Below are 27,329 nucleotides of genomic sequence, written 5' to 3' on the forward strand. Positions count from 1 at the left end.
TACCTCACACCTTTTGTGTCCTATTACAACACGTGGCCTTGATTTTAGTGAATAACTTTATTACCTAGGGTCAAAGGTGGGGGTGCTGGCTCAGCTCTCCCACTGGGAAATGGATCATCTTCCTCTCTTGACTCAGCCTCTGTGAGCTTGATTGATGGAGGAGGGAGAGATGACCATCCAGAGCTCAGCGGCTGCTGGTGTTGAATTGCAAGTGATACTGGGCTGTAGGTTGATTGGTGTAGATTATTGAATTCAGATAGAAATCCAGAGGCCTCAGGTGATGAGCCTTCCCTCTCTCCCTGGCCCTTGCCATCCGTCTCCACCCTCCCTTGGCATTCATCCCTGCTGCCACCCCCTAGAACTCACTGGTCTTTTTGCTCCTTAGCCAGCTGCTGGTTGAAGGAGCCTAGTACCCTCCGAAATTCAGCACACAGCTCCCTCTCCTGCTCTTCTAGCTCCATTGCTGCCTGGGCCAAGCACATGGGCTGGCTTTCCCATTTGGTATCCAGTGCTTGTTCGGTCTGGCGCTGTGCCTCCTTTTCATGGTGTTGCACCTCCTGTACTTTCCTGATGGCAGCTCTCTGCTCTAGAATCACGCCCTTCCAGCAATAGGGCAGGACCCTGTGGGGAGCCATAGGGTTTTGGGCGACCTGGGGGTTCTCAGTCAGTACTTCACTTGTGATCTGGTTTTGGTTCTCCATGAGGTTGTCCTCCTGTTGGTGCTGATGCTCACGGCGCTGCTGCTTAGCCATCTTAGCTACCTGGTGGGGCCCCCGAATGTGAGCATTTGGATGCCCAACCTCAGGGAACTCTCAGTCACAGGGGAGGGGGAGACATGGCCCTACTCTCCTCCATCTCAGGGAGAGAAGGAACAGATACTGCATGGCCTTTGAGTGACTTAAGGTGGGGGAAGGGGTGAAATGGGCAGGGAACTCCCCTGCCCTCTGGAAGCCCTTAGACTAAGAGGCTGGGGAAGGGAGGGCAGTGTTCTGTTCTCAGGTCATCCTGAGTCTGGAGGTGGGGAAGGGGACCGTCTGCCCTAAGAGGGCCCTTGGGTGAAGGGGGAAATCCTCAGGTAGATGAGAGGGCTGGTGTTGATTCAAGAAGGGTTGTGAGGGGAAAGATGTGGCTGAGGTTCCCCAGGACTTTGTTCAGGGGACTGGGGAGAGCCGGGTGCACTGGATGGCTCTGGCCATACGTACCTGGGCCTTGTTGGCGTTGGCCATGGCAGACATTATGGCCTTGTGGCAGCAGTCCTCCAGCTTGGCCAGCTGGGTGGCCTGCAAGTCCATGGCTAGGCGCAGCTGTTCACTGAGCATATCTACACAGAGAAATATGGTCAGGGCACTGTACTGGCTTGCTGCATTTCTGGTTCACTCATTCAGCCATTTGTTCAGCAAGCTTTGTGGATGTATGTGTATGTATGTTTTGGAAGGGGGTAATGTCCTCATTGGAGGGATGTGTGGAAGGAGGTACTCTTTGGGGCCAGGGATAACCAAAGTGACAGCAACAAGAATTTCTCAGGTCCCTCACTGAAAGATGCCTCCAATGGACCGGAGTCTCAATGCAGCTCTGTTGCTTCTGGGCTGTGTGACCTTGGGGAAATCATTTCATCTCTGAGCCTCAGTCTAAGGGCCATGTGTTGGGTTCTGAGGATACCAATGAATTAGATCCTGTCCTCAGAGAGTTCCTTGTCTAATGGAGGAGATGGATCAAATGTAGATCATCATACCACAATGTGGTAAGGGCAATGACAGAGATGTATGTAGGGCATTAAGAGAGCTTTGGGTGAGAGGAAGGCTTCCAGGAGGAGGTGATCCTTGAAATACATGTTGCATATAGTCAGAAAGGGCAAAGGGCATTCCAGGCTGCAAGCACAGCATGAGCAAATGTATTGAAACTTTGCTTCAATCCAGCCACACCAGTCTCCTTGCTGTTTCTAGAACATGCCAGACGTTCCTGCCTCAGGGATTTGCAATAAACGTTGCTCTTGTCTCATGCTCTTTTGCCTCCCTCAGGTCTTTGCTCAAATGTTACTGCCTCAGTGAGGCCTTCTGTCTCTCCTACCTAAAATTGCCACCTGCCTGCCCCCAACATTTATCCTCCTTCTCTGATTTATTTTTCTCCCTAGCATTTGTCACCATCCAATATACCCTACATTTTACTTAATTATTTTTGTCTATTGCCTGTCTCTCTCCTCACTAGAAGGTAACCCTTGTGAAAGCAGGGATTTTTGTCTGTTTTATCCACTACCATGCCCTAGCACCTGCATCAGAGCCTGGCACATAGTGGGTGCTCAGTAAATATTTATCAAATGAATGAAGGAAGCCAAGAAACAGCATGGTTTGTATCTTAAATTACAAATAGTCTGCTCTTCCTAGAGCATAAAATGCAAGTGACTAGGGAGCTCTACAGGGGCCAGACTAAGGACTAAAAACTTGACCCTGAAGGTGGTGGGGAACATGGAAGGATTTTAAGTAAGGAGGGTGACACAGATCTGCATTTTAGAAAGCTCCTTTTGGTGGCCAGTATAGAGGACAGTCAGGCTGGTGGGAGACAGTTGATGTAGGGAAGCCATCTTGGAGGCTAAGGCAGTAGGCCGGTTGGGAGGGCTCAAACCAGGCCAGTGATGGAAAGGATGGAGGGGAAATATATGGAGGTTACATCAGCAGTACTTGATGGATTGGATGAGGGAGTAAGGGAGAAGAAAGACTTGGATGCTTTCCAGGGTCCTGGCTGGGATGACTCCATGCATCGTGTGGCCACCACTGGAACTAGATACAGAATTTAGAGCAGGTTAGGGAGCACTGATGAATTGTTTAGGAAGCTGAGTTGGAGGTGGTCCGCAGGCACCTGGATATCTGATTCTGCAGGTAAAGAGTCCTCAGCACAGAGGTGGCGACATTTTAGCTGAAACCAGAATGAGGACCGAGGGTGCCTGAGGCAAGTATGCAGGGTAAGGAGTGCGCCAGGGACAGAGTCTCAAGAAGGAAGAAGTAGAAGGAAGAGGAATCCATAAAGGGCAGACAGAGGAGGAATGATCGGAGAGCTACAAGCAGAATGTGCTGTCACAGAAGCCAAGGAAGAGAGAGGTTCAAGAAGGAAGATGTGATCATAGTCAAGTGTAGCAAGAAAGTCCCAGTCAAGGAGAAAAGACTGAACAGAGCCTCTTGTACCTGATAACACAAAGGGCATTGATTTTAGTAAGAGCAGTGTCAGTGAAGTTGTGTGGGGAGAAATGAAATCTCAGGGGTTGAGGTGTGACTGGAAAGTTCAGAAGGAAAGAGCAAGTGGAAGCAGATTTTTCAGAAAGTATGGTTGTAAAGGAAAACAGCTAGCTCACAGCATCTAGAGGAATCACAGAGTGGAGGGAGACTTTTGTTTTTTTCCTAAGAAGGGTTAGACACAAGCATGCTTACAGCCTTCACAGAAGGGGCCAGTGGAAGGGCAAGTGTTGAGAACCCAGCGGGGAGTACCTAAGGGAGCACAGCCTGTGTGGGAGGCAGGGGGAATGGGGTCCAGAGCATAGGTTGAGGGGTTGGCTCTGGAGAGGCACAGGGACACAGATTTCAGAGACTGGAGGGCGGGGGAAGGGAGGATAGGGGTGCCTTGTTTCATTTCACTCTTCGTAGCAACCCAGAGAGGAAAGATAAGCCCCATTTTTCAGATGAGGTCCAGAGGTGAAGTAAAATGCCCAAGGTTACACAGCCAGCAAGTAGTAAGTTGGGATTTGAATCCGGATCTCTCGAGGAATCAGCCCATGCTCCTTCCATGACATTACACAGACTCTCTCCCAGCATTCTGCTGTCCCTGTTGCCTTGCTCTACCTTCTCGTAAACCTGCCTGCTGCCATTGGGCAGCTGGCCCCTGGTTCCACTGCAACTGTTCTGACAAAAATCACCAAATACTCCTAATTTCCAAATCTCATTTACCAAATCTCATTTTCAAGTCTCATTCTTTTCCTATCTTAACTTCTCTGGGGCATTTGATGTTATTGATGACTCCCTCTCTGAAACTTCTCCCTTGGCCTCTGAGTTCCCAGTTTCTCATGGTGACTGACAGCAAGTGTGGCATAGCAGTCAAGAGTGCAGGCTCTGGAGCCAGCCTGCCTGAGTTCACTTCCTGCACTTCCCGCCTCCATCACCCACTAGCTGTATGATTTTGGGCAAGTTATTTAACATCTCTGTTCTTCAGTTTCCTCCACCGAAGATAGGGATACTACTAGTACTTGCCTCATAGGGTTGTCGTGAGGATAAATTGAGTTAATACATGGTAGAAAGCTTGACACAGTGTCTGGTACACAGTAAGTGCTCAGCAAAGGTTAGTTCTTCCTTTTGCTACCTGCTCTGCCTAGAATGACCTTTTCTCATTCCCACTCTCTACCTTGCCGAAATTGTACCCAACTTTCCCAAACTGCTTCCTGACAGCGGGCCTGTGCAAACCCCCTACCCTGCCTCCTTTCCTTTGTGAGAACTGACCACTCCCATATTGATGTTTCCTCCGTGTCCTATATATACTTCTATCACAGTATCGCTCATAGTACCTAATGCAGCGTTAAAGTATAGATATGTGCTGGTAAATGACTTGTGCATGTATCTTTTCCTCTTACTCTACACTGATTTTCTGGAAGGCATGGTTCTGTGGGTTCCTGGAGGGTAGGGTGCCTTTCTTGTTTACTTTGGTCAATTGTTCATTCAACAATGATTTATTGAGCTCCTGACACTGTGGCAGACAATGTACTAGGCAACTGGGATATAGGGGTGGAAATGAGATATGTGGTTCATCTTCAGTGAGCTGACATTTTGGAGAGAAGACAGACATTCCACAAATACTTTCAGATACTTAGTTACCTCTGTGATAAGCGGTATAACAGAACAGGGTGCTATAACAGGGGTGGTTTTAAAGGTGAGCAGTGTGAGTAGATAAGAGATGGTCCTTGCCTGTGAAAGGCTTACTCTAATGGAAAAGGGGGACATAGCCACAGATGTCATAGTAATATTGATAATAGCTACTGGTTATTGAGCACTGACGCTTGTGCTTTACTTACAGTATCTCATTTCATTCTCATACGAGCTCTTTGTGGTATGGATTCATTTCCTCATTTTAAAGATAAGGAAACTGAAGCACAGAGAGGAAAATTCATTTGCCCAAACCAGCTAGTAAGCAGCAGAGCCATTAGGTTTGTCTTCACTGTGCTGCCTCCAGGTAATGGAGTGCCAGGCTGATTGGGGATCAGTGGCTATACTGTCAGTTGATGAAGGAAGTCAGGGAGGTTGGGGCCTGCTCAGTCTAACCTTTCAGCATCAGCCCCTATGGGTAACTGGACCTCCCCACACAGTTCTGGTCTTCTGGGCGCTGTATCCAGCTCAGGATGACTCCCCACTAGGCCTCAGGTCACAGCCTGGAGGGCCCCGCTGCTTACCTGCACAGTTCTCCTCAACTCTGGCTTGCTGTTGCTCTTGCAGCGGCTTCTCCAGGCTGTGCATGAACTCTTCCTGCTGCATTCTCAGGCATATGGCCCTGTCCAAATCTTCCCCAGAGAAGCACTGCAGGCTGGTTGGGCCCGAGTGGGGATCATTGTCACCAAGATGAGCTGGAAACTCCCTCCAGAGTCGGTCTGAATCCCAAAAGTCAAGTTTACGCCTTTTCTTGAGCTGCTGCTTCTGCTTCCGAAACTTGCATTTTCTTGGCCAGCCGACCTGTCCGTTCTGCCTGTTCCTTCTGTAGTATCTGAGCCACCACATCATATTGCACCTGGTTGGTACCTGGGGGTGGTGGGTAGGGGCATGGAGAAGGCCCCACGGGAGGGACAGAGCCCACTCAGCACAGCCACTGTTCCCAAAGGTCAATCTGGTTTGTCTTACCACACCCCAGGCCTCAGGCCCCACTCCGAAGCAGAACTGCCCTGCCTTATCCCACTCGGCCCTTGCTTTTCTTATTTGGCTGGTCCCTGGCCTTGGGCTTTTACCATAAGCTGCCACCTTGCTCTGCTTTTTTGCCTTCCTAAGCTTTTTCTCTTCCACCTGGCTGTTCAGGGCTTCAGCATCCACCTGATCCCAAAGAAATGAGTTAAATCAAGGTACGGGCCCAGCAGTGGGCCTCGAATGCTCTAACATAGACTGCTCAGAATTTACGTGCTTCAAAATCCTCCTATAGGATCTCCAGTACCTACTGGATAATGTTCTACCATCTCAGCATGATTTGTAAGTCCCTCAGTGGTCTAGCCTCTTCCTCTGTCTCCAGCCTCATCTCACCCTCTTCCCCTCTCCCACCCTCAGAAGCTCTGCTTACAGTTCCCTGCACATCTTAGGCTGTTTCATACTGATAGCGTTTGCTCCAGCATCTCCCTCCACTTGGAACACTCCTTCCTCCCCTCTTTACCCAAACTCCTATTCATCCCTTAAGACCAGCTCAGACTTCACTTTCCTGACCCCTCCAGCAGGTGCTACTCCTATAGAATCTAGGGCCCACTGCCCACACTATAATGAAGTTTGCCTCTATTGATTATCTCCTACACCAGACTGTGAGCCTGCTAATGCCAGAGACTGGGCCTTAGTCAGCTTTGTATCCCTACTGCCCAACCCAGTGCTTGGCACAGAGCAGGCCCTGAGGAAACGCTTACCAACTAGATCTCGGTCACACCACTCATCCACCCAGCCAGCAATCTATTTTTTCTTAAACTGTCAATATTTTCTCTTTATTTTGATTATAATTCATTTAAAACATTTCAAAATAGTGCAAAAGGGAATACAGTTTAGTGAAGAGTAAGTGTCCCTCCCATCTCTGTCCCTCAGGCTGGTTAACAGTTTCTTTCTTTTAAATATATTTATTTATTTTATTATTTATTTGGCTGCACTGGGTCTTAGTTGCAGCACGCAGGATCTTCGTTGCAGTATATGGGATCTTTTAGTTGTGGCATGCGGGATCTATTTCCTTGACCAGGGATCGAACCCCGGCCCCCTGCATTGGGAGCACAGAGTCTTAGCCACTGGACCACCAGGGAACAGTTAACAGTTTCTTATGTAGCCTTCCAGAAAGAGTTTAGGCATATGCATGCAATACCAAATATTCTTTTTTCTTTTTTAATATATTTATTTATTTATTTATGGCTGACAAAATATTGGCTATTGGGTCTTCGTTGCTGGGCGTGAGCTTTCTCTAGTTATGGCGAGTGGGGGCTACTCTTCATTGCGTCTTGTTGTGGAGCATGGGCTCTAGAGCACAGGCTCAGTAGCTGTGGCACATGGGCTTAGTTGCTCCGCGGCATGTGGGATCTTCCCGGATCAGGGCTCAAACCCATGTCCCCTCCATTGGCAGGCAGATTCTTAACCACTGCGCCACCAGGGAAGCCCCCAAATATTCTTTATAGACTTCTTTCGGCTCCATTTGCCTGTCTCTTGAGAACCAGGCCACTTGGCCCAGAGCTGACTGGAGAAGTCAGCTGTCACTGGCTCCTCTAACCCCAGTCTCTTCCCCTGCACCCCCAGTCCCCTTTCCCAGGCTCTTCCCACACGTGGGGGTGAGTGCCTTTTCACCCTCCTCCTTCCTTTCTAGCCCTACAGTCTGCTTGAATCAGGGAGGGGCTGTGATGGGCACTGCTATGTTCCTCTCCAGGTGTAAGAGTGAGGTGGCCCCTGGTCCAGAGAAAGTCCTTGCTGCCCACTCACCCGCATTTCTCTGGTCCACACATTGAAGAATTGGCTCTGTTGCTCCTTTTCTTGATTTCTTCTAGCCTCTATGGCTGCCACCTCCTTGGGATGTGGTGGTGGGTCTACCTTATACATCTGGAGCAAGAGTGAGGTGAATGGCCAATCAGTGCTAACCATCCTCCTTGACTACACCCCCACCCCCATTCCATTCTCCCCACAGTATCTTACCAGTTATTGATTCCTACTGATTTTACTTCCTGACATATTTCATATCTGTGTTCTCCATCTCTGCTGTCACCACCCTAATTCAGGCCTCACAAGCTGGTGCCAGACAGTATTCCCAGGAGCCTTACTGGCCTCCCTTGCTCTAGTGTTATGCTCTCTACCTCTTTCTCTGCCTTGGCTACCAAAGTGATTTTTCTGAAAGCAAATCTGACCATGGCACGCCTCAGCTTAAAACCCTTAAAGGCAGCTTTAAAGCAAATGGTTCCCCAGTGTTTACAAGATAAAGTCCAACCCCCTTTGCCAGATTTATGAGTCTTCATGATCTGACCCCTGCTCACCTTTCCAAGTCTCAAACTCATTTACAACATCCCTTTTACATTATGTTCTACTTAGTTTTCCCCGTTTCAGTAAATGCCACCACCACTCCCCCTTTATTTTTATTACTTATTCTCCAGTCAAATGAAAGGCTAGAGGGCTTAAATTTGCCTGTGTTCCTTCATGTTTTGGGAGGCCCAGTTCTGGCACGTGAGCCAGCCAAAGCCACAGCCCAAACCACTTCTGCTAACTTAAATCTGATCATGTCTTGCACCTGCTTAAAATCCTCCACTGGCTTCCTACTGCACTTACAATCAGATCCAAACTCCTTACTGTGGGCTTTCAAGATCTGGTTCCTGCACACCTCTCCAGTTCATCTCATGCCTCCCTATCCCTTGCTTACGGTGCTCCAGGCACACTGGCTTCCTATCAAGTCCTCCAACACTACAACTGTTCCCACCTCAGGGCCTTTGTACACCATGTTCCTTTGTTTGGAACACCATTCTTCAACTCCTTGTATAACTAGTTCCAGTCTCTCTCTCTCTCTCTCTTTTAACCATTTTGTAACTAAAATATTTGATGTATACAGGAGAATATATATATAAGCCATATGTAAGTTAGGAAGCATGATAAAAGAGACCCATGAACCAACTCCCCAACTTAAGAAATAGTGAATGATCAATACTATTGAAGGGTCTTATGTCTCTCCTCCCTCATCCTTACCCTAAGAGATAACCACTGTCCAAAATGTTACCATTCCCTTACTAATATGCATTAATGTACTGTGTGTGCGTAACTCCCTGAACAATATTTTAAAACATTTTCTTGTCTCAGAATTTTATGGAATATCACACAGTATGCATTCTTCTGCATCTTGCTTTTTTCACCCATGTTCATTCTATCATTTAACAAATATTTATGGAGTACCTACCGTCAGATGATCCTTTAAGCATTTGGGAGACATCAAGGAGCAAAAGTGACAAAAATCTGAGTCCTTGTGAAAGTTACTTTCTAGTGGGGAGTACATTAAATAGTTTGTAAGAAGATAATAAGTGCTTCAGGAAAAAATATAGAGCAGGATAAAGGGAATTGGAAGTGCCAAGGAAGTGGGGGGTGTGTTGCAATTTTAAATATGGACATCAGGGGAGGCATAACTGAGAAGGTAATATTTGAGCAAATACTTGAAGAAGGTGAGAGAGTCTCCTATGCAGATAACTAGGAGAGCACTGCAGGCCGAGGGAACAAGTGCAAAGGCCTTAAGGTGGACAGAAGAGGCACACGTTCAAGGGGACAGCAGGGAGGCAAGGAGGAGTGGGAAATGACATTAGAGAGATTGGGTGGGGGGGTGCAGAGCATGTAGGACTTTATAGACCATTGTAAAGGCTGCGGCTTCTACTCTGAGAGAAATGGGCAGCCATTGGAGGATTTTGAGCAGTGGGAGTGATGTGTCCTGTCTTTGATTTTTAAAGGATCTTTCTGGCTGCTCTGTTAAGAAGAGACTGGAGGGGAGGGGAGGCAAGACTAGAGGCAGGGAGACCAGACAGGAGGCTATTACAGTCGTTCAGGCAAGAGATGATGATGACTCACACCAGGTTGTTAGCAGTGGATGTAGCAAGAAGTGGTCAGATTCTGGATATATTTTGAAGGCAGAGCCAACAGAACTTCCTGATGGGTTGGATGTGCTGTGAGAGAGCAGTGTTAAGAATGACTTGAAGGATTTTGGCTGGGGCAGTCAGAGGAGTTGCTATCAACTGAATAGTCTGTGTGGGGAGAACAGAATGGGATGAGGATCTGGAGATCAGTTTCGAAGTGTTGAGTTTGAGAGGTCGATTAGATACCCACTGATAGCATACATATAGTATGGTAAATTTTGTTATTGTTCAAAAAGATTTGCTGTTGGGAATTCCCTGGTGGTCCAGTGGTTAGGACTCTGTGCTTCCACTGCACGGGACACAGGTTAGATCCCTTGTTCCCTCGTTGGGAATTAAGATCCCAGAAGCCCCATGTGGCCAAAAAAAAAAAAAAAAATTGCTGTTCCTCCTTACAGAAGGATTCTATATCCTTATCTTATTGTCCTCAAGGTTAGCCACATCATCTGCTTTGCCCTCTGCAATGTGAGAATTGACATGTGCCATTCCCAAGCAGAACTAAGAGCCATTACATTATAGCCACTTTCTCTCTTCACTCTCTGCTGTGGGACCGGCAATGTCCCAGGTGAGCGCTGCCCCTTCAGCCTCAGTCCTGGAGTGATGACAGAGCAGAGATGTAGCCAACCCACAGTGGACAAGAAGCAGGAGTGAGAAATCTTTGTTTTTATGAACTGCTGAGACTTAAAAAAACATTTTTTAAGAGTTTATCTGAGCAAAAAACAAACCGGGCAGTGCCAAACCAGAAGTGGTTAAGAAGAGTTCAGGGAAAGATCTTTAAAGAGAAGAGATGGAAAGCAAGGAAATTATTTGATTGGCTATAGCTGAAGCGCTTGATTTATTTGAGAAAGCCTAGGTGGCTGTTTGGATTGGTTGTCCTTAGGTTTTTTTTTTTTAAACAGTTTTTAAAAAATAATTTTATTATTCTGCTTCTGTATAGCAAGACCTTACCTAACTGGAATTTAGTTAACCAGCAACCTCACCCACCCATAACATAGCTTGAAACTAAAAATAAACAAAAATAGATCACTTAAGGCTTTCTCAGGGCCTGTGTCAGAAACAATTTGTTCTTACGTAGCACATATTTTTACTAAGCTTTATATAGCCTATGATTTTCTTTTTTTTATTGTCATCACAGTTAACATTTACTGAGTATTTACTGTAAACATGCAATTATAAGCATGTTGTATTAGTAACTCATTTATTAGGTTGCACCATATAAAAATGCTGATATTTGACTATTTTTGACCTACTAGTATTCTTCTTAATATTTCTATGAAGTAGATATTATTTTTTTTCACAACTCACACACACACACGTTTAAACAGTTTTTTAAAGGTTACTTTCCATTTACAGTTATCACAAAATATTGGCTATATTCCCCATGTTGTACAATACATCCTTGTGCCTATCTTACACCCAGTAGTTTGTACCTCCCACTCTCTCACCCCTATATTGCCCCTACCCCTCACTGGTAACCACTAGTTTGTTCTCAATGTCTGTAAGTCTGCTTCTTTTATGTCATATTTACTAGTTTGTTGTATTTATTAGCTTCCACATATAGCTGCTGAGATTTTGAGGTTGTTTGTCACCTCAGCATAATTTAGCCCATCCTGACTGATATAAGGAATTTAAAGCTATGAGGCAGTGAGAGATCTCTAAGGGACTGTAGATAGTTAAGAATGCCTCAGGGGAGACAGGGAGAGGAGGAGCCAGCACTGGAGGCTAAGGAGTGGCCAGTGAGGTGGGAGAAAAAATGGGAATGCCTGAGAAGCCAAGTGAAGAAAGTGCTTTTGGGAGGAGAGAGTGGGCAACCGATGATGGGTTAAGTAAGATGAAGACTGAGAACTGACTAATTTGAAGGGGAGGGTTGCTGATGACCTTGATTAGAACATTTTTGGTGGGGCCTGACTGAACTGGGTTCAAGAGAGACTAGGACTCTAGTCAAACAACCCAGCAGCACAAACAACCCAGTTTATTTATTTTTTAATTGCAAGAGGAAAAGAGAAAGAACTTGTAGATTAAAAGAGACATATATACAGGTGGAAAAGTTTCCCTAGCATATACCTAGGAGCGGAAGTGCTGGATCATAGGGCATAAGCCTATTTAAACTTTACGAGATAATGTTGTTTTCCAAGGAGATTGTACCAATTTATACTTTCACTATAGTGTATAAAAACTCTAGCCACTCCACATCCTCAGCAACACTGGATATTACAGACTTTTTAATTTTTGCCAACTTGTGGGTATAAAATTATAATTATCAGTTTTAATTGGAATTTTCCTTATTGCTAATGAGGTTGCAACATCTTTTCATGTGTGTTTTGTCCATTTTTCTTTCTCTTCTGTGAAGTGCCCATTCATATCTTTTGCTCATTAAAAAAAATCAGTTTGTCCTTTTCCTATTAATTTTAGGAGTTCCTTTTGTATTCTACACACTAATCATTTCTTAGTTTACCTGTGGCAAATATCTCCAATTTGTGGCTTGTCTTTTCACTTTATTATTATTTTATAATAATTTTATGGTAACAGTTGATACACACAAAAGAATATGGTTAACACATGTAAGTTATGAAGTATAACAACAAAATGAACACCTGTGAACCCTCCACAGAACCCAGAAAATAGAACAGTATCAATACTTTAGAAGCTTTCTGTGTGCACTTACCATCTTTTCACTTTATGTTGTAATTTGGAGGAATTTGAATGTAGTCAAATTTACCAATCTTTTCCTTTAAAGCTCAAAAGTTTTTATTATTTAAGAAATCCCCTGAGGTCATAAAGATATTCTCCTATATATTCTTCTAAAATTTCTAAAGTTTTGCTTTTCTCATTTAAGTTTTTAATCTATTTGGGAATTGCATTTTGTATATGGTGTGAGAAGTAGGGATCCAATTTGATTTTTTTCCCCCCAAGCTCCATTTCATCTTAAATGGAACAGTAGTTCCTGTCAATTATATGAGATTGCTGTCCTTTGGTCATTTTATCCCCTCAGCCTGATCATGACTGTTTCTCCCAACTAAACTTCATTTACTAGATTGCATCAACCAAGCTTTCTCACTTTCCTGGACTTGTCCTAAGACTTTAAGACTCTTCCCAGCCTCCAGACATCATTTAAAAAATAGTTACAGGAATGGCTGTGGCAGCCACCAGACCCTTTTCATGTCTAAGTCTAAGCACCAATGCCAGCCTACTCATTCCATCTGTCACCACAATATAAGGTCACACTGAAGGGGAAGATTCCACAGACAGCCTCTTGGACTGCTAAGGCCATGGCTTAGTAAAAAGCAGGTATAAAGTGATGGGGGATGAGGGGATGGAGGAGAGGGATAGAAACATGGGAAACAGAGGGGAAGGGACAGAAAGGGCAGAGTCAGGGGCAGAGGCAGAAGAGAGGAAGGAGGGCAACAGGGCGGTTGATAGGGGTGGAGGGCAGAGAGAGAAGAGGAAGGGAGGAAGCAAGGGACGGCAGAGGGGGATGGAGAGGAGGGAATGAGATGGGGGTGAGGCATGGAGAGAGAGAGATGAAGTGGGGAGAAGGGAAGAAGGATAGAGGTGGAGAGCATTGGCTTAGGGACCCTGACTCCCAGGGGTTCACACAAAATATCTTTCTCAGCAAGGAGTCCCAATTTTGAAGCTCCAGGTTGGGTCTAGCATCAGGTCCAAGACTATAGCAGCTATAGCGGCAGTCTCTGAACTCTGCTTGGAGAAACAGGAGGGAGGCGGGGGATAGGGACAGTACCTCTGGCCATAGTTTTCCCCAGCCCGTATCCCAGTCGCTCCAGAGTATCCTCATCTCCATCCACGCCCCATCCCCCTTCACACCCCATCCCACCTATAACCCCACCCCACTCCACTTCCAACCCTACTCCACCCTCAGCAAGATCTGAACTCTAACACGGAATCCTCCCGCTGGCCCCTCCTTCTTGTACAGCGCTCCGCTCCCTGGGGTCCTTCCAATTCCCGACCCCGTTCTTGTTTGAGCCTTCCCGCCGGCCAGGCAAAAGCCGCAGCCGAGCTCCCACCTTCCTCTTGCCCTGGAGGGCATAATCCTGCTGTGACTCCTGGCTTGTCTCCGCAAGGATCTGCTCCTTCAGGTTTCCCTCATCCCAACAGCTGCAGATTCCTCCCGGCCCCGCCTGCCTCCTCCAAGACTATGTTGGGTGTAGCGGCGGTTTGCGTTGCCGTGCGACGAGAAAGTGGGGAGGAGCCCAAACGCCTGTCGTAACCTCGCGCCCTGGCAACGGATCTAGAAAACCTCCACGTCAGCCCGAAGGCCCCGCCCGCGCCGGAAGCCGAAAATCCCGTTAGGCCTGGACTTATTATCGCGAGGTTTGCCGTCCGCCCGGCCTGCACTGCGGTGTTTCCCGCGCGGGCTATCCCAGTTCGCGGGCGTACGGCGCGGCCTTTCTAACAGCCGCCGGCGCCGCCACGGTCATGGGTTTCCTGAAGCTGATTGAGATCGAGAACTTTAAGTCGTACAAGGGTCGGCAGATTATCGGACCATTTCAGAGGTTCACCGCCATCATTGGACCCAATGGCTCTGGTGAGATAAACCCGGCTGCGGCCCTGCTTAACGTCCCAGCCTGGACCCCCCTATCCGGCAGCACAGTAGTACAAACCAGCCTGTGCAGCCTGAAATGTCGCGAACCCTAACAGGTTCCTTGCCCTCCTGAGGGGTTCGACCTGGACCCGCTTTTCCCGCTCGGGTGCTCTGACGCGAACCTCTTCCCCAGGTGTCAGTTGCCCGCTCTTTGTGCGACCCCCTTCCCGGCCCGAGTGGTACGGGCCGAAGTGTACGTTACCCCGCCCACTGCCCCCTGCAGCCAAATGTGGCGCGTCCGGAGCCGGCTGCCAGTCGCTGGCCACGCAGTTCCTCCCCGGAGCAGCTGCATCCGGCCTCCACGCATTGTTTGAACCCCCCGGCAGATGTAGGACCGCTCGTGGCCCTCCCGTAGCTTCCGGGCCAAACGATGTACTTCTGCTTCATCCCAGTGCCCCCTCCCGCCTCGCGTTGGTACACTCCAATTCCCTTTTTTTTTCTTTCTTTTAAAAACTCTTCTCTGGAGGCGGCACTTTTGAATTTCGGACTCCGTGCTCGCGTCTCCGGAATGCTTGGGGTCTCGACTCCCCGGCCTCAACTGAGAGGTCGGGATGCCTCGAATTCGAGGCATGCCTTTCTTACCACTGAAACCATCAAAAGTCAGAACTCATTCGCTCGTCAAATTTATTGAATGCTTACTGCTTTATAAGGAGTTATTCAGTCAAGGTGCTGTGGAAACAGCGGAGAACAGAATAAGCCATGCTTTCGGAGAACTTACATTCCAGAGGGGAAAGACGATAATAAAGGAGGAAATAAGTTATTTTTCGGCTGTGATAAGTGCTGTGCAGGATTGATGTGATACAGTGATGTGATAGAGTGACTTGGATGGCTTTTTAGGAAGAGTGGTCATTAGTTAACAATACTGTATTGTATATTTTGTATGTTTAAAAGTAGATCTTAAAAAAGTCACAAGAAAAAAATTAACTGTGAGGTGATGGATGCTAACTAAACTTATTGTGGCAACCATTTTGCTATATATACAAATACAGAATCATGTTGTACACCTGAAAGTAATAGTGTTGTATGTCAGTTATATCTTGTTAAAACTGGGAGAAAAAATAAAAAGAAAGAAAAAGGAAGGAAAGGAGGAAAGAAAGGGTAGTCAGATAAGGCTTCTATTTCATATCTAAATTCCCCATCTCTAAATTATACACCATGGAGTCCTCCCATCTACGGACATTAGAGGTCTGTTTGGAATCCTGCTGTGTTCCTTCACCTCAGAGGTGTTCCAGCTAAATCACTTTCTAGCCTGAGGGGCTGCTCTTGCTGAAGTAGCTGTAACTGATGACCTTCCCTGGAGTCTTGCCTAGATATGGCTCTCTTTTAAGCAGGGTTTCTCAACAGCAGCACTATTGACATTTCCAGTGAGATAATGCTTTGCTGTGGGGTCCGTGCTTGTAGGATGTTTAGTAGCATCCTTGGCTTTTACCCACTAGGATGTTTAGTGGCATTGTAAGGTGTAGGATGTTTAGTGGCATCCTTGGCTTTTACCCACTAGGTGACAGTAGCAACCCCACCCCCACCCCCTCCAGGTGTGACAATCAAAAATGTCTACAGGGCTTCCCTGGTGGCGCAGTGGTTGAGAGTCCGCCTGCTGATGCAGGGGACACGGGTTCGTGCCCCGGTCCGGGAAGATCCCACATGCTGCGGAGCGGCTAGGCCCATGAGCCATGGCCGCTGAGCCTGCGCGTCCCTAGCCTGTGCTCCGCAACGGGAGAGGCCACAACAGTGAGAGGCCTGCGTACCGCAAAAAAAAAAAAAAATGTCTACAGATATTACCAGATGTCCCCAGGGGGGAGGGGCAAAATCACTCCACCCTCTCCCACCTCATTTGAGAACTACTGGCCTAGACGGCTAATGCTTGGGGTTCCACTGCAGTTTCTTAGGATTTTGGTGTGGTGGCCCCTGTGGAAAGAGCTGAGATGCACCTCTTGGCATTCAGTCTCCTCAACATGGGTAAATTTGTATACCCAGGTATTCCGAAAAGGCCCTTGGTCTGACTGGCCCTCCCGTACCCTGTGTTTTTTTTTTTGACAGGCAAGAAGTAGATTTATAGGATGCTTGTGAGGGATACAAGTGGGAAGGTGAGGGAGCTCTGCTCCAAGGATTAAGTTGAGCTACATTTTTATAATCAAAGGAAAGTGGGGGAGGGGGAAGAGACCGCCTTCTTCCTCATTCTTCGAGTAGATGTCAGGCTTACATCCGACCCCATTCTTCAGTGCCCAGCTCCACAAAGCATTCTTTGATTCCCCTCAGTGAATTTCTCTCTGCCACATAGTAGACACTTGGCTACATGTTAACGTTTATTCTGTTTTGTATCTTCATCACTGGTCTATGGAGTGCCCCAAAGAAGACATTCCTTGAAACATTATATCGTTGTTCAGGTCATAATGCTTGTTATAAAAATGTTTACAATATTGAATGATTGCGAGTAGGGAGGCCTTTGGTTGTGAGATGTTCTTGCCATCCTTGGAGAGCATGGGAGAAGCCCAAAAGTTGGAAATGGGTGCCTAAAAGGCTGACTCCTGGTCAGCATGATGTGCTAGTCCTGCTGTGATGAGGGAGACTAAGCTAAGAGTCCAGACCTGGTTAGGATAGGATTGCCATTTATTGAGCATTCACTGTGTGGCAAGTACTTTATTTATTAGGACACTTTACATTTAAATTCTCACAGTGACCCTAGGAGGGAGATACCATTATCTTTGTTTTATAGATGAGAAGACCCAGGCACAAAGAGTTGTGATCACTTGCACACTTGATTCTCAGAGCCAGGATCAGAACCTGTGCCTGTCATACCTGTGCTCCTGCCACTCCCACAGAGAACTATGTGCCAACCATTGTTTTAGATGCTTTTACCCATGAGTCTTGGTTTTTCAGATTTTCCAGGTGAGGGAAAGGAAGGTCAGCTAAGAAGTGGTGAAACTAAGATTAGAACCTGGTCTGTTGGACTAGAACCCAAGCTCTTTTTTTTTTTTTAATTTTATTTATTTATTTATTTATTTTTGGCTGTGTTGGGTCTTCGTTTCTGTGCGTGGGCTTTCTCTAGTTGTGGCGAGCGGGGGCCACTCTTAATCATGGTGCACGGGCCTCTCTTGTTGTGGAGCACAAGCTCCAGACGCACAGGCTCAGTAGTTGTGGCTCACGGGCCTAGTTGCTCCGCGGCATGTGGGATCTTCCCAGACCAGGGCTCGAACCCGTGTCCCCTGCATTGGCAGGCAGATTCTCAACCACTGCGCCACCAGCGAAGCCCCTAGAACCCAAGCTCTTAATCACTGTCTTGTACTGCCTCTGTGGAAGGACCTGGGCTGCCATTTTTATAGTTGGGTAGAAGGGTTTTAGAAATCAGGTCCTCAGTTCAAGGTCAGATAGCATGTTGGGGGGAATCTTGAGATAGAATTTATAGAGATTAAACTATTCCCTACCCCCAACCCCAGTCTAAATTTTTTTTAATATATTTTTTTCTGAGTCTAAAATAGAGAAGGTAAAAACTGTGACTCCACTACTGAAAAGATAATCATGTTTAATGTTAAAAACCTTATTTATTTGAATAGTGAATATATGCACATGGTATAAAATTCAGAAAATTCCAAAGGATGTACAGTAAAAAAGAAGATTCTCTCCCTTCCCTGACTTGTTACCTATTTTCTTTCCCAGAAATGATCACTGTTATACTGTTTATATTTTTATGCCTTTCCCTCTCCCCAAGTTTTTTATTTTTATTTTTTGGCTGCATTGGGTCTTAGTTGTGGCATGCAGGATCTTTCGTTGCAGTGTGCAGGCTCTTCGTTGCGGTGTGTGGGCTTCTCTCTAGTTGAGGCGCGTGGGCTCATTAGTTGCAGTGCGTGGGCTCTCTAGTTGTGGCATGCGGGCTTAGTTGCCTGCGGCATGTGGGATCTTAGTTCCCCTACCAGGGATCAAACTGGCATCCCCTGCATTTCAAGACGGATTCTTAACCACTGGACCACCAGGGAAGTCCCCCCAAGTTTTGATTATGAAACTTTTCAAACTTACACCTGTGTTTTACTTAATCATTTGAAAGTAAATTGCAGACATAATGACGTTTTACCCCTAAAGGATTCAGCATTCATCTACTAAGATCACTCTTCTCCTGTTTACCAGTATACCATTATCATACCTGAGAGAATTAATTTCCTCATGTCATCAGTTATCCAGTTTATATTCAAGCTTCCCAAATTGCTCCCCAAAATGTCTTTTTGGGATTTTTTTGGAACCAGAATCCAATCAAAGTTTGTGTGCTGCCTTTGCTTGTCTCAGTAATCTCTGTATCCTGGAATGGTTCTCCCTAAAAGACATTGACTTTTCAAAAAGACCAGACCAGTTGTCTTGTAGAATATCCCACATTCTGTGTTTGTCTTAAGGTTTCTTCATGGTGTCATTTACCATGTTTCTCTAACTGCTGTATTTCTTATAAACTGGAAGGTAGGTCTAAACGTTTGTTTAGATTCAGGTCAAATATTTTTGGTAAGATACTTCATAGGTGATGCTGTCTGCTTCATGTATCACTATAGGAATATGCCTTTTTAAAAAAAATTATGTTAAAGTACACATAACATAAAATTTACCATTTTAACCATTTTTGAGTGTACAGTTCAGTAGTGTTAAATATATCCACATTTTTGTGCATCCAATCTTCTGAACTTTTTCATCTTGCAAAACTGAGACTATGCTCATCAAATAACAGCTCTGCATTTTCCCCCTTCCCTCAGCCCCTGTGTGTTTTTTTGTTTTGTGTGTTTTTTTTTTTAAACTTGGTTGAGATCAAACTATGTTGAGTTTTGTATCATGCTTGTTTCTCCTGTTGTGGGTATTTTCCCATGTCATCAAAGGTTGTAGAGGGACTTCCCTGGCTAATACTCCACACTTTCAATGCAGGGGGCGTGGGTTCGATCCCTGGTTGGGGAACTAAGATCCCACAGGCTGCACGGCATGGCCAAAAAAAAAAAAATGTTGTAGAATGATTTATTCTGTGAATATACTATTTCCTTAGATGGGGTTCTAGTTTTTGGCTGCTGTAAGTGGTAACTGCAAAGGAGCTGTTTTTCTAAGCCTTTGATCCAGGGCTTTGGTCAGGCCTAGCCTTTACAGGGGCAAAGCAGTATTTTGTCCTCCTGTTAGTCTGTGCACTGAGTGATTAGGGAACATTTATGTTCTTGTCAATGTCTCCTTTATTCCTTTTCCTCTCCCCTTCTTCCTGACTTCCCCTCCTCTACTTTGTCCTGTCCTCTCTTAGGTAAGTCAAATCTCATGGATGCCATCAGCTTTGTGCTGGGTGAGAAAACCAGTAACCTGCGGGTAAAGACCCTGAGGGACCTGATCCATGGAGCTCCTGTGGGCAAGCCAGCTGCCAACCGGGCCTTTGTCAGCATGGTCTACTCTGAGGAGGGTGCTGAGGACCGCACCTTTGCCCGTGTCATTGTTGGTAGGTGAGGCTGGCCAGAGGTTCTCCTTGGGTCCACGGGCATCGGGGGGTGGCTAGACTAGTTTGTTGGGGTAGGAGGGAGGCCTAACCCTCGGCTGACTCATGCATTGTCTTGTAGGGGGTTCCTCTGAGTACAAGATCAACAACAAAGTGGTCCAGCTACATGAGTACAGTGAGGAATTAGAGAAGTTGGGCATTCTTATCAAAGCTCGTAACTTCCTCGTCTTCCAGGTGGGCATTTTTAACAATTATTGGCTACCTGCTTTTTGTTCTATCCCCACTGGACCTGCTCCATCTCTGGCTTCATCATCTCTCCCCTGAACTAATGTAACAGCTTCCTCACTGTGCTTCCCGACTCCAGTCTTGCCCCTTCCTGTTCATCCCCTAGGCCAGGATCATCTTATGGGAGCACAAATATGTTTCTTTCCCTCCTCTCCTTAAAACATTTCAGTGATTTCTCATTGCCTTCTGATGGCAGTTCTCAAATTGTAGTCTCCAGATCGGCATCAACTGGGGACATGTTAGAAATGCACATTCTCAGGCCCTACCCCAGACCTATAGGGGCAGAGACTATGGGGTGGGGCCCAGCAATTTGTGTTTTCCCAGGCTCTCCAGGTTATTATGATGCACACTAAAGTTTGAGAACCATTGCCTTAGCATGAAATCCAACTCCTGTCATTCATGAAACACCACCCTTTGGTTCTTGCTTACCTCACTAGCCTCATATGCCATTACTCTTCCCTTCTAGCCCTGCCCTCCAGCCTAATTAAGGCTTTTACAGTTCCCCAAATTCACCTGCTTTCTTTAGCCTGCAGGCCTTTGCAATATTAATTTTCCTCTACGTGAAATAACCTCATCTCTCTTACTTTCTTTTTTTTATAAATTTATTTATTTATTTTTGGCTGTGTTGGGTCTTCGTTTCTGTGCGAGGGCTTTCTCTAGTTGCAGCGAGCGGGGGCCGCTCTTCATCGCGGTGCACGGGCCTCTCACCATTGCGGCCTGTCACCATTGTGGCCTCTCGTTGCGGAGCACAGGCTCCAGACGCGCAGGCTCAGTACTTGTGGCTCATGGGCCTAGCTGCTCCGCGGCATGTGGGATCCTCCCAGACCAGTGCCTGAACCCATGTCCTCTGCATTGGCAGGCGGACTCTCAACCACTGCGCTACCAGGGAAGCCCCCTCTCTTACTTTCTTGGTTAGTTTCTTCCTCATCTTCCAAACTCATCTTAGATGTCACCTTTGGGAAACCTTCCTACATAGGTACCCCTACCAGTCTCCTACACTCAAGCTTCATTTAGTTCTTTTTCTGTGCTACTGCTGTCACTGCACGTAACACACGGTGTTGTCTCTGCTTCTATCTCTTCTGTTCCCCATGTACCTCAAAAGGCAGGGAATATGTCCTCAAAGCTCAATGGTGAAATGTGGCACCCAGTGTGGGGAAGGGATCAGTGAACTTTTTCTGAATGATTGAGTCGGAGTGGGTAGCGGGAACTGGGCTGGCTAGGGTCTAAGTGGGGAGAGTGTTTTGACCTTTACTAGGGCGCTGTGGAATCTATTGCCATGAAGAACCCCAAAGAGAGGACAGCTCTTTTTGAAGAGATCAGTCGCTCTGGGGAGCTGGCCCAGGAATATGACAAGCGAAAAAAGGAAATGGTGAAAGCTGAAGAGGACACGCAGTTTAATTACCATCGCAAAAAAAACATCGCAGCTGAACGCAAGGAGGCCAAACAAGAAAAAGAAGAGGTAGGTGGCCAGGTTGCCTCTGGGCTCTGAGAGGCCAGATTGAAGCCAGTGCCTTACTGATGCACCCCTGCCTCCACACCCCTATTTGCACAGGCTGACCGCTACCAGCGCCTGAAGGATGAGGTGGTGCGAGCTCAGGTACAGTTGCAACTTTTCAAACTTTATCATAATGAAGTGGAAATCGAGAAACTCAACAAAGAACTGGCCTCTAAGAACAAGGAGATCGAGAAGGACAAGAAGCGGATGGACAAGGTAGAGGATGAGCTGAAGGAGAAGAAGAAGGAGCTGGGCAAAATGATGCGGGAACAGCAGCAGATTGAGAAGGAGATCAAGTAAGTGGCAGGCCTGGGCATGTGACATGTGGAAAGCCAAGAGGCTGTGCTGTTTCCTTGGGCTCCTCTGAGCCCAGAGCCCAGTGCCTGTACTAGTTTCTCTATCTTCCCCTTGACTTGCTTTGGCTAGAATCAGACACATTTGTTGACTTGCATTTTAGACAAGTAGAGTATTTAAGTACTCAGACTCCGGGTAGATAGGTACTCAGAAGATGAGAACTTGAAAGGGGTGGTGGCTTTGCCAAGTGAGAGGAAGTGATGGGAAGCCACTCGTGGCTGGTAGTCTCTTCCTAGAAGAGGAAAACTGGAGCTTGAAGTTTAAAGGACAGAAATTTGAAAAGGTTAAGTCAGATTACGTGAACACAGGTTACTCTTGGGAGTTGTTACTGAGGGGCCTGGCCTGGCTAGGGTTGAGGCAGGGGTGGTAGCTTTACCTTATAGAGTGGCTGGAATGAATTTCTAGGGAATAGCCCCTGTTTTGAGGATCTGTGGGGCATCAGGCCCTTGTTCTTTTAGGCACTTCCCTGAGGCTTGGAGTTTAGGCCCCCTTTGGATTAAAAAGCCTTGGAACCCTCCCTTCTCCCACAGTGCTAACTGGTTTCCCCCTCCCCTCTGGCAAAAGGGAGAAGGACTCAGAGCTGAACCAGAAGCGGCCTCAGTACATCAAAGCCAAGGAGAATACCTCCCACAAAATCAAGAAGCTGGAAGCAGCCAAGAAGTCCCTACAGAATGCTCAGAAGCATTACAAGAAGCGTAAAGGTGACATGGATGAGCTGGAAAAGGAGATGCTGTCAGTGGAGAAAGCCCGGCAGGAGTTTGAGGAACGGATGGAAGAGGAGAGTCAGAGTCAGGGCAGAGATTTGACCCTGGAGGAGAATCAGGTAAGCTCTAAGCGAGGGTTGGGGGGGCGGGAGTAGAGAGATCGCTGGGCTGACATGGACTGACTTGGTCATCCCTGTCCTCTTTCCCTGTCCCTGACACAGGTGAAGAAATACCACCGGTTGAAAGAAGAAGCCAGCAAGAGAGCAGCTACCCTGGCGCAGGAGCTTGAGAAGTTCAATCGAGACCAGAAGGCCGACCAGGACCGGCTGGATCTGGAAGAGCGGAAGAAAGTAGAGACAGAGGTGGGCATGCTGTACAAGATTAGGAATGATGGTCCAGAGAAAAGGAAGTAATGATAGCTTAACAGTAATGACAATAGCTAACATCTAGCAAACACTGTGTGCTAGACACTGTTTTTTACATGTATGCAGTCATTTAATTCCTCATTTTCCAAATGAGGAAAGTACAGCACAGAGGTGAAGTAATTTGCCTAAGGTTATTAAGTGGCAGAACTGGGACGTGAACCTGGGCAGTCTAGCCCACACTTTTTTGGTTTGAGCCTGTCTTGATTGTTGAGGAAGTTAGCCCAGGCTGGGTAGAACACCTATGAGAGGGTTTCATAGGGCCCAGGGTGACCCCATCAGTTAGCAGAGCCACATTGAACACCATCTGTGTGTCTGCTTTTTTTTTTTTAAGATTTAATTTGATTTATTTTTGGCTGCGATGCGTCTTCGTTGCTGCCGTGCGGGCTTTCTCATTTTGTGGCGAATGGGAGCTACTCTTTGTTGCGGTATGCCAGCTTCTCCTTGCGATGGCTTCTCTTGTTGCGGAGCACGAGCACTAGGGTGCTCGGGCTTCAGTAGTTGTGGCTCATGGGCTTAGTTGCTCTGCGGCATGTGGGATCTTCCCGGACCAGGGATCGAACCCATGTTCCCTGTTTGGCAGACGGATTCCTATCCACTGCACCACCAGGGAAGTCCCTGTGTGTCTGCTTTTTAATGGGCCTCCTGCACTAGTGACCCATTGTCCGTGACTGTTGGGCTCTTGGATGAGCAGGCACATGGGGAGGGGGATGAGCCAGGGCCCCATGGTCTTGGAGTTAACTTACTCAGCCTATGGTGATGTAGTGTATTTGTCTTTCTCCCAGGCCAAGATCAAGCAAAAGCTGAGGGAGATTGAAGAGAATCAGAAGCGGATTGAGAAACTGGAGGAATACATCACAACTAGCAAGTATGTGGCCTTGTAACCTTCCCTCTTACTTCCAGGCCTGTTCTTGTGAACCCTTCCTGTCCTACCTCTCTCCAGGCAGGACCCACAGAGTCCCTCTCGGCCAGGAATATTTTCTGGCCAGCCAGGGTAACCCTTGTGTTTCCTTACTTTGTAGGCAGTCCCTCGAGGAGCAGAAGAAGCTAGAGGGGGAGCTGACAGAGGAGGTGGAGATGGCCAAGCGGCGAATTGATGAGATCAATAAGGAGCTGAACCAGGTGATGGAGCAGCTGGGGGATGCACGCATTGACCGCCAGGAGAGCAGCCGCCAACAGCGTAAGGCAGAAATTATGGAAAGCATCAAGCGCCTGTACCCTGGCTCTGTGGTAAGAGTGGAGAGGGAACTCATTTCCTGAGCACTTACTTTCACACTCACTGTCAGATAATTTTCACAGCAGCTCTGTGAGGACAGGATTGCTAATCCCATTTTTACAGCTAGGGAAACTGAGGGTCAGAGAGGTTAAATGACTTGCTCAAAACAGCATAGCTTATAAGTATAAGAACTGCAATTCAGGGACTTCCCTGGTGGGGCAGTGGTTAAGAATCCGCCTGCCAGTGCAGGGGACACAGGTTCGATCTCTGGTCCAGGAAGATCCCACATGCCTCAGAGCAACTAAGCCCGTGCGCCACAACTACTGAGCCTGCGCTCTAGAGCCTGAGCGCCACAACTCCTGAAGCCCGCGTGCTTTGAGCCCGTCCGCAACAAAAGAAGCCACCGCAGTGAGAAGCCCGTGCGCCGCAACGAAGAGTAGTCCTCGCTCACCACAGCTAGAGAAACCCTGCGTGCAGCAATGAAGACCCAACACAGCCAAACTAAATAAAATTTAAAAAAAGAAAAAAAAACTGCAGTTCAGACCCAACTTGTTCTGATTCTTAACCTCGTGTTCTTTGCATCACACCAGTTGTATCTTCCTGAAAGTTTTGTCTTGCTTGTGTCCACTCCTTTGTGGGAGGTGGGGAAACTGGAGAGGGCTTTGGGAAGGGAAGGGGCCACAGGGCAGGAATTAGCTCCCAGGAAGTAGCTCTGTGCAGGCTTCAGTATGAGCTTCTTTGGCATGTAACAACCAGCTCATTCACTAGGCTTTATCAGATCTCTTGGCCTCTTAAACCAAATCCTGAGTCCCCAGATTCCCTAAATATTATTCCTCTATTGCTGTAATTCCATCCCTGGGTTCAACTTAATTGAGTTCCACAACTATTTCCTGATCTTTCCTATAGACACTGCTGGGGAGTTGATAAGGAGGAGTTAGGCTCAGTCACTGCCCTTAAAGATCTCACCCTTTATCTGATAGTTCTTAGGGAACCATGGTTGATTTGGGAGACATGGGGGAAGTGAACTGAACAAAGAGATTTACTTTGCTGGGTGTTTGTGAGAATTTGATATAATGCATATAGGGTCTCTGGCATAATGCCTGGGGTGGCAGTGGTCTGCGAAATGGTAAAAGTGAGGTTTAGAAAGATGATTTTTGGATTCAGACATGACTGCTTGAAGTTGTTGTTGCTTTAAAGCCAGAGTAGGTTTTTCTTCCGTAGTGTGGGGGCTGTGTTCCTGATAGAAATTCTGACCTGCTCCCACCCCCTTCCAAGCTGGGAATTGGGGTTCCCAAGCCAGCTCCCAAAAGCCTCATGCTTCACTTTTCTCTTCTGACTTTCCCTAGTACGGCCGCCTCATTGACCTCTGCCAACCCACACAAAAGAAGTATCAGATTGCAGTAACCAAGGTTTTGGGTAAGAACATGGATGCCATTATCGTGGACTCAGAGAAGACAGGCCGGGACTGTATTCAGTATATCAAGGAGCAGCGTGGGGAGCCTGAGACCTTCTTGCCTCTTGATTACCTGGAGGTGAAGCTGGTGGTCATGGGGTCAGGGCAGTGTGAGAGGGCTGCTCCTCCTAGCCCTCCGTGTTCTGCCACTTAACTGAGCTGCTTCTCACAGGTGAAACCTACAGATGAGAAACTCCGGGAGCTGAAGGGGGCCAAGCTGGTGATTGACGTTATTCGCTATGAGCCACCTCACATCAAAAAGGCCCTGCAGTACGCTTGTGGCAATGCCCTTGTCTGTGACAATGTGGAGGATGCCCGCCGCATTGCCTTTGGAGGCCACCAGCGCCACAAGGTATGGATTCCCTTGCCCATATTGGAGCTGGACAGGCTTAGTATTGGCAATTCCTCTGTTTAGCTTCTCCCCTCTCCTCTCTTCTCCCTGCTGTGTGTAGACAGTGGCACTGGATGGGACCCTGTTCCAGAAGTCAGGGGTGATCTCTGGCGGGGCTAGTGATCTGAAGGCCAAGGCCCGGCGCTGGGATGAGAAAGCAGTAGACAAGTTGAAAGAGAAGAAAGAGCGGTTGACAGAAGAGCTGAAGGTAAGCCATAGGCAGGGCTGTCCCTAGGAATGGGGGTCCGAAGCCCAGGCCAGCCGGCCACCTTCTTACCACCTAGCCCCTCTCGTCCACTTTAGGAGCAGATGAAGGCAAAGCGGAAAGAGGCAGAACTACGTCAGGTGCAGTCTCAGGCCCACGGACTGCAGATGCGGCTCAAGTACTCACAGAGTGACCTAGAACAGACCAAGACACGACATCTGGCCCTGAATCTGCAGGTGGGGCCTGGCCTTCAGCCCTGTTTGCCAAAGGCCATCCTCACATTCCTGGCCTAGGTTTTTCTGGGGGTGGGGAACTTGTCCCACTTCCTTTGGGGAACTGCTTTGGGGAACCAGCCATAGCATAGAGTCAGACAAGCAGGGGTTCAGATCTTGGCTCTGTATGACATTAGGCAAGTTACTAAACCTCTGTGTTGTATCTGTTCAAATCTTTTGCTCATTTTTGTATTGGGTTGTAAGTTTTTTGAAAAATATATTCCAGAAACAATATCTTTGTCAAGCATATGTATTGCAAATACTCAAAAAACAAAACAAAACAGGAAAAAAAACAAAATAAACCTCTCAGTGTCAATTTTTTCATCTTAATCTGTAAAGTGGGAGGTAAAATTATAGGGTCCTTACAAAGATTGAATGAGTTAATATATGTGAAGTATTTAGAGTGATTCCTCATAGCCAGTGAATGTTCAGTAAATGTTAGGTGCTATTAACATAACTAATTCATTCAACAAATATTTGAGTTTCTTCTGAAAGTTTTCAAAGTGAGCTACAGATATTTCAGTCCCTGTGAGTGGGGGTACTTTTATAGATATATTAATGTGTTTGATTATGGGTGCTTCCCCAGCTAACCCTGGAGGTGTTATGCAATATGTAGTATATGTATCATTTTTCTAAAATCAAAAAGTCTGAATTCCA

General features: G+C 47.0%; 2 protein-coding genes across 5 annotated transcripts in view; one reads left to right on the forward strand and one right to left on the reverse strand.

Moving 5' to 3' along the window:
- Positions 1-128: 128 nt before the first annotated feature.
- Positions 129-13,971, reverse strand: RIBC1 (RIB43A domain with coiled-coils 1). Its single transcript, XM_060138165.1, is given in 8 exon segments — positions 129-272; positions 367-761; positions 1,203-1,321; positions 5,423-5,676; positions 5,678-5,765; positions 5,969-6,050; positions 7,668-7,784; positions 13,861-13,971. Coding segments are annotated over 7 exon segments (1,143 nt in total). The 5' UTR covers positions 13,861-13,971; the 3' UTR covers positions 129-184.
- Positions 13,972-14,193: 222 nt separating this feature from the next.
- SMC1A (structural maintenance of chromosomes 1A) overlaps positions 14,194-27,329 on the forward strand; it is a 32,294-nt gene continuing 19,158 nt past the window's right edge. The window contains exons 1-13 of one of the 4 annotated variants that reach the window (XM_060138504.1): positions 14,194-14,381; positions 19,690-19,878; positions 19,997-20,109; positions 21,416-21,619; positions 21,713-21,951; positions 22,574-22,832; positions 22,935-23,075; positions 23,921-24,003; positions 24,158-24,365; positions 25,698-25,883; positions 25,977-26,156; positions 26,257-26,403; positions 26,499-26,636. In XM_060138504.1, the coding sequence (XP_059994487.1) occupies positions 14,273-14,381; positions 19,690-19,878; positions 19,997-20,109; positions 21,416-21,619; positions 21,713-21,951; positions 22,574-22,832; positions 22,935-23,075; positions 23,921-24,003; positions 24,158-24,365; positions 25,698-25,883; positions 25,977-26,156; positions 26,257-26,403; positions 26,499-26,636 (2,196 nt within the window). In that variant the 5' untranslated portion in view covers positions 14,194-14,272. The remainder of the gene's footprint in view (positions 14,382-19,689; positions 19,879-19,996; positions 20,110-21,415; positions 21,620-21,712; positions 21,952-22,573; positions 22,833-22,934; positions 23,076-23,920; positions 24,004-24,157; positions 24,366-25,697; positions 25,884-25,976; positions 26,157-26,256; positions 26,404-26,498; positions 26,637-27,329) is intronic. The other 3 variants (XM_060138503.1, XM_060138505.1, XM_060138506.1) reach the window with 3 other exon arrangements.

Source organism: Lagenorhynchus albirostris, chromosome X (assembly GCF_949774975.1).
Source record: "Lagenorhynchus albirostris chromosome X, mLagAlb1.1, whole genome shotgun sequence".
Taxonomy (NCBI): Eukaryota; Metazoa; Chordata; class Mammalia; order Artiodactyla; family Delphinidae; genus Lagenorhynchus; species Lagenorhynchus albirostris.